Source organism: Malaclemys terrapin, chromosome 4 (assembly GCF_027887155.1).
Source record: "Malaclemys terrapin pileata isolate rMalTer1 chromosome 4, rMalTer1.hap1, whole genome shotgun sequence".
NCBI lineage: Eukaryota > Metazoa > Chordata > Testudines > Emydidae > Malaclemys > Malaclemys terrapin.
In genome coordinates, this window is record NC_071508.1 from 3,384,189 (window position 1) to 3,394,515 (window position 10,327).

The window sequence follows — 10,327 nt, forward strand, 5'->3', positions numbered from 1 at the left end:
ACTTTCTGTTCCTTGGATTCCAGACTTGTTGATATGGCTGGTTGGAAATTTTTCTTGAGAAGTTTTTTTGATGGGAAATTGGATTTTCCATTCAACTATTTTTTCCCTGAAATTATCGTTTTCCTGGAAATTATAAGATTTCCGTCAAAAAGGCCAAACATCATGCCTCCCTAAACCATGGCTGTGGGACTCTGGTGACCAGCATGCATCATGGGGGATGTATTCCAGCCTGGGAGCCTGGTCCATGGAAGAGATTGGTGGTGTGTGGTATCTGATGTACCCCCGTGGTATTTCCAAGCTGAAATGTTAAGTTTTCAGTCAAAAGATTTCAGTCTCCACAAACAAATCCCCTTTGTGGATCATCTCTAAGCAGCACCAGTCTTGCTCTGAAAGCAGCAGAATGAAATCTTCCCCAACCTCATACTCTGTAACTCTGGTAGAAATTGCATCATTTAACAACACAGTAGAAAAGAGTGGGCCGAATTAATCCCCAGGGCATGAGTTACACCAACGGTGGCTTTTCTTCACTAAGCACATTAATTAGGTGTTGTGTCTCTCTGAGCTCAGGTATTCCCAGTTGCTTCAGGGATCATGTCCCATAAATCACAAATCTCAGTATAAAACTTCCTGAATGCTCCAAACTGGCAGACTCTGACAATGAGGAAACTCCAACACAACTCTCTCTCTCTTCTCAGCAGGTACATGCGATTGTCCAGTATCTGAGTCACACACACATACAGACATCATGGTGATCAGTGTCTGTTACAGCTGTCCCCCTGCTGCATTCGTTTTTCCCCTCTCCTTTCTGTTTGTGCTGAGTGGCCGTCCCCCCCCCCCCCCCCCCCCCGCCGCCCGGCCATGGAACTGACCAAAGTCACAGCCTGGCCCTGCTCATGGAAAAGGCTTGTGCAGACTGACTGAAGCCATTGCTCTGCTGGGGGGGGGGAGGGGGCGTGTTTCGCTCCTTTGTCTAGCTTCTTTGTTCGGACCCGGCTCGGTGTAGGGTGCTCTGCCCAGGTATGCAAGACCTAAGGTGGCCACATAGCTGAGCATATGAGTCACACCTGTGACTCAGAACTTGCCCAGACATGTCCTGTGCCTACCTGCAGTTTTTCCCTGCCTTCTCTCCTCCCCTGAATTAAGGGGAACCAATCAGAGTTACTGGCAGGAAACTGCCTGAGTTTGCCCTTAAAACCAGACATTTTCTGATCAGACCCCCGGAGAAGGTCCTTGCTTTGCCCCCTGGTCTGATCAGCTAGGGGTCTTTGGGGGGCCCTCTCCCTGCTCTCGTTTGTTTTTGAGCGTACCCCCGTTTTTAAACTCCCCTCCCATGAACAACGAATTTGTGCCTGGAGATCTCCTGATTTTTGTAAGCGAATCGAGTCCTCTCTGCGTCCTCTGATGCTGAACCTGCTGTTCCTGCTGCTGCTTTGGGGATTGGTAAGGAAAAACCTCTTGCACACACCCCTTGTTCTAGCTGCTGGCTTTCTTTCCCCAGCAGGCAGACCCAAGCTAACTCCTTGGTCTGTATCTGTAATCTGCTTCTAACTCCGCAGCGCCTTTGCTGCTAGAAATAAGCCTGCTTGTAGCCACCACTAGTTAAACCCCCCCCCACCCCTTGAAGCTGTATCCTGGGCGCACACCACTCTGCCCTCTGGAACTACCCCTAGTATAAGGTGCACCCATTAGGTTAGGTTTAGCCTTTAGTCTAGATAAATTGTAATTTCATTTTGCATAGCTGTGGTTAAGTTAGGTTTAGAAAATTGCTTACATTGTACTCTGTAAGTTAGGCTTAAAGAATTGTTGCATTGTGTTTTGTTACTTGCTAATTTGTGTAGTCTTGGTTAAGTTAAATCATAGATAAGATTTTGCTGTGTTCTGTGTAATTGTCTCTCTGCTGTTTAAACTTGCAGCCTGTCTCTCTCTCTCTCTCTCTCTCAATCCCTTCCCCCACGTGCTCACCCCGCTCCTACTGCTGCCAAACCTCAATTGTACTACTGAAGTCTAGCATAAAACCCCATTGGTTACCCTTTTTCTCTCTAACACCCCTCACATTTTACATTTACACTACTGTGACACATTTTTACCTAGAGTTGTTGGTTATTTAACACATTTTACCCATAACTGTTAGTTGGTTATATGCTGCTGTGACACACCCTTTACATAGAAATTGTTAGCTACCTGTTACATTTATACTTCAGTGTTAATTGGTTACCAACTATAGTGTACCCCACATTATTGTACCCCACTATTGAAACCCCCTATCCTATTTACTAAAAGAAACCCCTCCCCAGTTGTCTACCTTAACAAACCCCGTACCCCTCACTATTGAATTTTCCCTGTTTTTGTATTTTCTTAATAAAGTTTATTTTGCACCCCACCAGTGCAGTAGTTGTCCCCCAAGATCCCCTACCTGCTGGCAGGGTCAATCAGCAGGTATTGAATTCAAGACCTCCAGCACTAAAAGCCTCAGCCCCAACTCCTACCCCTTCAGCTAAAGGAGCGACCTCCTTGCTTGGAAAAAATAGGCAATTACATAGTCACCAAAGCCAGTGCTTTCCATTATGTCTCTGGGTTTTCATACAGGCTAAAGTAAATGCCAAAAAGCTTAATTAGCACAGTAAGCAACTTTACCCCAACCCGACACTCCTTTACTCTCACCCCTTCTTTAGCTAACAAATAATCTCTTCAGACTGAGATGGTTTTCATCCTGCTTCTCTTACAGCAGAGTCACAAGTTACTTGCTGCTCAGATAAGTGAACAGGAGTGTTCCTCTGTGGGGCATGATTAACTTGTGTGTCACTGTATTTATGCAGTGTGTATTTTATCGAACAACTGAAATGACCAACTGTGAACATCTGGCTCTGTGGACTAAGCCCTTCCCTGAGCGGGTACTGGTGTCCATTGAGAAACTGATCTCCATTTATCTTCACTTATTTCATTACAGAGAAGGGACAGGTTTTCCGCACCATCCACCTGCCCACATCTCTGTAGCTGCATGATCTCTGTTCAGAGGAGATGGAAAAGGGAAATCACTCGGAGGTGACTGAGTTCATTCTCTCAGGACTGACAGATCGTCCGGAGCTGCAGGTCCCCCTGTTTGGGGTGTTCCTAGTGGTTTATGGTATCACCCTGGTGGGGAATGGGGGGATGATCTTGTTAATCACCATTGATCCCCGACTGCACACCCCCATGTACTTTTTCCTCAGTAATTTGTCTTTCTGTGACCTCTGCTATTCCTCGATAATTTGCCCTAAGATGCTGCAAAATTTCTTAGCCGAGAGGAAAAGCATTTCTTACACTGCCTGCGCTGTGCAACTGTCTCTCTGTATTGTTTTTGCAGATGTTGAGTGCCTGTTGCTGGCTGTGATGGCGTATGACCGTTATGTGGCCATCTGCAACCCACTGCTCTATACGGTCACCATGTCCAGGCAGCTTTGTAACCAGCTGGTGGCTGGGGTGTACGCTGTGGGGGTGGTGGATTCAATGATACACACGTGGCTTACATTTCGGCTGTCATTCTGTAGCTCCAACATCATCAATCATTTCTTCTGTGACATCCCCCCACTGTTGGCGCTCTCCTGTTCTGACACCCGCATCAATGAGATTGTGATGTTTGCTTTAGTGTGCTGCATTACAGTGAGCAGCCTTGTGACTGTCCTCCTCTCCTATGTCTATATCACCTCCACCATCCTGCAGATCCGCTCCGCCGAGGGCCGGCGCAAAGCCTTCTCCACCTGCACTTTCCACTTGACTGCAGTGGTCCTTCTTTTTGGCACCCTCTTCTTCATGTATTTACGTCCCACCTCCAGCTATTCCATGGACACGGACAAAGTGGCCTCAGTGTTTTACACGCTGGTGATCCCCATGTTGAACCCCCTCATCTACAGCCTGAGGAACACGGAGGTGAAGGACGCCCTGAGGAAAGCAATGAATAAACTCCTAACCAATTCTTGAATGTGTTCAACTCAGTACTGGTTTAGTGATGAGGAGTGGAAACAGGTGAATTCAATTCCCAGCCCATTGCAATGTAATTTCTCAGAGCCCATGGTCGTATTGTTCATTATTGTATTGTTATTATTATTAATTTGTTTGTATTGTTACGAGGTCTGCAGGCCCCAACTGAGAGCAGTGGAGAAATCACAGGAAGAATCACAGGTCCAGAAAGAGAGAATGATTTTATAAGCTGGTGGCTAGGGGCATCCACCAAGAGGGTGAGATTCTCAACTTCACATCTCTGTTCCAATGGCTATTTAATTAGTTATCCACAGTAGAACAACTTTGAAAGGAGAGATTGAGAGAAACCCAGACTGGAATAGCACATCATTCAGGGGCATATCCATGTGCCTAGTGTGACAGGTTTGGTCACAGAAACCCCTAATGGGACTGTCACCTGATGTGCTGAAATTACCTCTGATCCTGTTTTCCCTGGCAGCCTGGGCCTCCAGAACCCTGCCTTGTTGAGCCAGACATGCTAGCCTGCTGCAAGACAGTCCCAGGGTCTGAGCCACACCCCCAAAACTGCAGAATTAGACTGAGACCAGCTCAGCAGGATATATGTCTCCAGCATGCAGACACGTAGCTCCCAATGGGATCTAAACCCCAAATAAATCTGTTTTACTCTGTATAAAGCTTATACAGGGTAAAATGATAAATGTAAAATGCCCTCTATATCACTGCAAGAGAGATATGCACAAATGTTTGCCCCCTCCTGCCCCCCAGGTAACAATTACTTACACTGAGTGTATAAATAAACAAAAATGATTTTATTAAGTGTAAAAAGTAGGATTTAAGTGGTTTTAAGTAGTAACAGACAGAACAAAGTAAGTCACAAAGCAAAATAAAACAAAACACCCTAGGCTAAGCTTAATACACTCAGAAATCAGTTACAAATGTTATCTTCTCAATCCAGTTGTTACTTCAGGTAAAATCCTTCTCAGGTCCGATGCCTTTTCTGCCCTGGGTCCAGCCTGTTCTCACCCACCTCTTTGCTTACAGTCCTTCTGGAAAAGTACCAGCTTCAAGATGGATTTCAGTATCAGCTGACATTGTTACATGTCACCGAAAGACGCCATTGTGACGTTGCACCCCATAAGTCTTTATGGAAATATGCTTATGAATGTAAATATGACCTGACTAGAATATGTTTTATGCTACTATGCCATGTAACATATCTATGCAAAGGCTATGATCTACTGAATACATTCCTCCTATTTGTATGCATGTATCATTTTTGTATTCAAAGTTATGTATATTGGTTATGTACTTGTTTAATTTTAAATAGCCTCCGTGAAGCAGTTGGTAGCTACCTGAGAAAAGACTATTCTCAGTAAGTGCCCCGTCAAGAAACACTTAAGCCAATTGGAGACACCAATCCACATGTGAGCTTTCCCAGGAATGTGGCTTGGCTGGTAAGGAACTGAGTCATGCATGGACATGTGACTTGCCCATGTGACTCCAAAACTCCATCTTGGAGCTGGGATTCTACACAGGGTTGAGAGAGGGGTGTCCACCCACAAGAGAAACTCTATTTAAACCCTTGGGAAACCCTCCATTTTGTCTTCAGCTGGCTCATGAGATATCTTTGGGGGTGGAGCGGCTACCTGAAAGAAACTAGTAAAAAGGACAGTAACTACAGGGAGTGTGAATGATTGCTGGACCCAGACTAGAAGGAGACTAGTCTGTAAAAGGGACAAAGCTATTAGGAGTATTTGTAACACTTTGTGAATAGTATCAGGTCAGTCCAAATGGTATTGTTTTTGACAATAAATTATTAGTCCAGAAGAAATTCACCCATTCCTAGACACCTTTAAATAATTTCCCAGCATTGGAACACAAAGCGACATTTGGAGAGGTGACCAACAAATAAAGTGGAATACATTCAGCTCACTTCTGTATCATATTGAAAAAACGTCATAGGAGAGACAGCGATCCAGACCAACTGATGCTCTGGCCCTCTGTCTTCCATTTCCATGAAGAAAGGCACGGCAACAACATTAATTGCATGTGCTGTGCACACCTGTTGTCCTGAGAGCAAAAATGCTCCAGGGATCAAATCTCAAAGTCATCAAACCCAAATTTAACCTCTGATGCCCAAGGAAGCAGCTACAGAGTTTTTAAGGGTGACATTGATGTGGTTAGCAAACAGGGAAAAATTTGTCTCTAAGTCTGATTTTAGGGTTTTGAGCAGGTACTGCTTCCGTCCTTCTCAACTCATTGTAAGTGAAGGGAGGAAAAACAAAGAGGGACCACCAAGTCATGGGCAAACAAGTCAGTTTCAAAGCACTTCAGCTTTTAATTGAAAAGACACTGAGCCATTTATGGGAGGGGAAGGAAGGAATTATCCTGAGAGGAGAAATTTCAACTTTTCTGAACATATTTACCTATCAAAAGAAGGAAAGAGCTTTACCAAGGGAGGGAGAAGAGTGACTGGAAAAGGAGAGAAAAATAGCTTTAATAGGAATGGGGAAAACTCCCTCATCGATTCAGGGAATGTCTATACTAAAGCCATTACATTGACTCAGCTATGGTGTGCAGCAGCACCATAGTGTAGATGCTTTCCACATTGATGGAAAGGTTTTTCCTTCGATGTAGTTAATCCACGTCTCCGAGAGGCAGTAGCTAGGTCAATGGAAGAATTACACTGAGAGTCAGCACAAGTTAACTGCCTCGCACAGCGTGTGAAAAGTTTCCCTGCCCTGTGTGACAGAGTTCTGTTGATCTAATTTTTAAGCATAAACCAGGCCTCAGGAAGCTGCCAATGGAAAAGACCAGTTGGGAAATCTGGTCCTATCTCCCTGCCAGGGCAGCAGAATCCCCTTCAGTTCTTTTTGTTCAGCTAGTTGGAAGTATTCCAGCTGTCCCAGCTTCCCAGTAGAGATTATTCTGCATTCTGATTGAGCTCAGTGTCTGGCTGTGTGTGTGTGTAGTGGGCACTTTGTCCATGTGTGTTTGTTTGGTGTGCAGTGGGCACTGTGTGTGTTGTGTGTAGTGAGCACTCTGTTTGTGTAGTGGGCACTGTGTGTGTGTGCGTTTGGTGTGCAGTGGGTACTCTGTGTGCGCATGTGGTGGGGGGTACAGTGGAGCTGAATGTCAAGTCTAGGCAGGTGTGTGTCTCTTGCCCTGCCCAGTGCTCAGGCTGGTGTCCCCCCTCCTCCCAGTGCAGGGCTCTTTGTCAGGTCAAAGAATCATAGGACTGGAAGGGACCTCGAGAGCTCATCTAGTCCAGTCCCCTGCACTCATGGCAGTTCGAAGTATTATCTAGAACATCCCTGACAAGTGTTTGTCTAACCTGCTCTTAAAAGTCTCCAGTGGTGGAGATTCGACAACCTTCCTGGGCAAGTTATTCCAATACTTAGCCACCGTCACTGTTGGGATGTTTTTCCTAATACCTATATTATTATAGGTTTTTCCTATACCGCCCTTGCTGCAATTGAAGTCCATAGGTTCTTGCCCTATCTTCTCCTCCTCTCCCATTCTTTTGCAATTTTATTCCTAAACTCTGTGTGACAGGTTGGGTAACAAAAACCCCTTTGGGACTGCCACCAGACATGCCCTGACTACTTTTGAGAATGTTTTCCCTGCCAACTTGGGTCTTAAGTACCTTACCTTCTTTGAGCCAGACACGCTTGCCTGCTGCAAACACGGATCAAAGCCTGAAACACATCCCCCACAAGCTGCAGGCTTAACTGAAAACAGCTTAAGAAATATTCCTGTCTCTAACACTCAGATGCCAAGTTCCCAATGGGGTCCAAACCCCAAATAAATCTGTTTTACTCTGTATAAAGCTTATATAGTGTAAACTCAAAAATTGGTCGCCCTCTATAACACTGATAGAGAGATATGCACAACTGTATGCCCCCCCACCCCCAGGTATTAATACCTGGGTTAATTAATACTCTGGGTTAATTAATAAGTAAAAAGTGATTTTATTAAATGCAAAAAGTAGGATTTAAGTGGCTCCAAGTAATAACAGACAGAACAAAGTGAATTACCAAACAACATAAAATAAAACACGCAAGCCTAAGCCTAATACAGTAAAAACTATATGCAGGTAAATCTCACCTTCAGAGATGTTCCAATAAGTCTCTTTACAGACTAGACTTCCTCCTAGTCAGGGTCCAGCAATCACTCACACTCCTTTGTACCAGTTTCTTTCAGGCATCTTCTTGGTGTGGAGAGGCTATCTTTTGTGCCAACTGAAGGCAAAATGGAGGGGTTTTCCCAGGGGCTTATATACTCTCTCTTGTGGGTCTCTCTCCCTTCCCCTCTCCTATGAAGAATCCAGCTCCAAGATGGAGTTTTGGAATCACATGGGCAAGTCACATGTCCATACATGAATCAGTTCCTTACAGGCTGATGCTAAATTCCCAGGAAAGCTCAGATGTGGATTGGTGTCTCTCAAAGTTCATTGTTAGCTTAAGTGTTTCTTGATTGGGCACTTACAGAGAATAGTCTTTTCTCAAGAAGCTGACTAACTGCTTCACTGAGGGTAAAATCAAACAAGTACCTAGCCAATATTCATAACTTCAAATACAAAAATGATATGTGAATGCAAATAGGATGAATATATCCAGTAGATCATAACCTTTGCAGAGATATGTTACATGGCATATCTAGCATAAACCATATGCCAGTTATGTCATATTTACATTCATAAGCATATTTCTATAAAGAATTATGGGTTGTAACGTCACACTCTGTTTCACGAACTATAAGTTATAAGAAATAAAGAAAATTAATAAAAGAATCAGGAGGGAATTGGCATACTCTGAGATATTCTGTAGCAGCATCTGCAGAGATGCGGCAGAGATATTCAGTGTAAACCACCAGTTTGGAGAATATCATCCTTTCTGCAGCCTGCCCTGACCTTGGCATTTTCAGTGAGGACTGCCCCAGGCACTTCCGGGTCACAGAAGCCAGAGAAGCCAGGAGGAGGATTTATGAGCATGACTCCTGGAGGAATTAGGGGCATAGTGTTTCCTGGACACAGATCTGGAGTAACAGACTTGGGAGATTCTGAATAAGGAGCTTGTTGGCTGTTGGTTGTTTCTACTGGTGTTCAGGGAAGCAGGACTTTGTGTCCATTCTTTGTGACCCCTCCCCCACAGATTATACCAAAGAATAAGCTAACATGTATCATCAATTTCCCTCCAGAAATGTACGTCCTGTGCTGCCCAGTCCTCTCCTGGACAATACAAGTTACATTGTCCATTATTTCTTTAGTAGCACTAAAATGCATGTAACTTAGTTTCTCAGACACTTCTATTTAAATAGACTGGATTAGATAAAACAAAGTTTATTGACTACAAAGATAATTTTTAAGTGAGTGCAAAAAGGAGGCATAGAAGTCAAACATGGTTACAAGAAAAATAAAGCTCCTTTGTCTTGACCCATAGATGAAGTAGCAAAAGACAAGATTAACAGCAAATCAATGGTGGATTTGCATAGAAGGCAGACATGGTTACAAGAAAAATAAAGCTAGAATGCAAATTGTGCCTAAATTAGCAAAAGTTTCCTCACCACATGCTTTCAGCAGTCTTATTGACGAAACTTCTTAGGTCAGCACCCCTCCTCCAGTCCAATGGCTGCTTCCTTTATCCCTTCAGATGCAGTGAATCAATGGAAATGGAGAGAGAGAGAGAGAGAGAGGTGCCTTGGGATGTCCCCCCCTTCTTTTTATAGTCCAACCCCGCCCTTTGAGAACCATTTCCACCTGGTTACCGGAAGACAAAAGCTCTATGTAGAAGGATGTTCCCTGCTGCTTTTTCCTCACCTTTTTTGGGCTTCCTTTGTTTCCCTTCCTGCTTGATGACTCTGGTTACTATTTAGATACAAAATTAAGTGGAGCACACATTTCTTTGTTTAAGACAGACCAGTTTGCCAGCCTCAGTTTGGAACATGTATTAATAACATGATACAGTGTAATCTTATATCTTCACACACATTATTGAAAAATATTGTATTAATATTTACGATTAGAGCATGACTATTTCTAGTTGACTCATAGATCTGTTTAGCATTCACACCTGAGCTCTGTGTGCATGTAAGAGGGATAGTTTTGTGAACTACAGAAGTCCGGAGCACTCTGTGGTCTCCTCCTGAGCTCCTCTGGTCATCATGTGGTCTCTATCAAGCACAATGAGTGAACCTATCCTTCCTACTTTGGGGAGTAACCTAGCAAGGGAAGGACAAAGCATACCATGGGTGATTGGCATGCTATAAATAGCTAGATAATCTGGGATACTCTTACGTGTCTTACAGAATTTACATTCCACCAAATGGGGCCAGAACAAGGAGGTGATTCTGAAACCAGGAAAGACTGAGA

The 10,327-nt window shown here is 44.1% G+C and overlaps 1 protein-coding gene across 3 annotated transcripts; it reads left to right on the top strand.

Annotated features, from left to right (window-relative positions):
- Positions 1-1,239: 1,239 nt before the first annotated feature.
- LOC128835647 (olfactory receptor-like protein OLF2) lies at positions 1,240-5,219 on the top strand. 3 transcript variants are annotated; one of them, XM_054025231.1, is made up of 2 exons: positions 1,240-1,440; positions 2,948-5,219. In XM_054025231.1, the coding sequence occupies exon 2, from the start codon at positions 3,019-3,021 to the stop codon at positions 3,955-3,957; it is 939 nt and encodes a 312-aa protein (XP_053881206.1). In that variant the 5' UTR covers positions 1,240-1,440; positions 2,948-3,018; the 3' UTR covers positions 3,958-5,219. The 3 variants fall into 3 exon arrangements, with proteins under 3 accessions (XP_053881206.1, XP_053881208.1, XP_053881207.1); XM_054025233.1 differs by having other exon boundaries at positions 3,344-5,219; XM_054025232.1 differs by lacking the exon at positions 1,240-1,440 and having other exon boundaries at positions 1,447-3,042; positions 3,344-5,219.
- Positions 5,220-10,327: the final 5,108 nt, after the last annotated feature.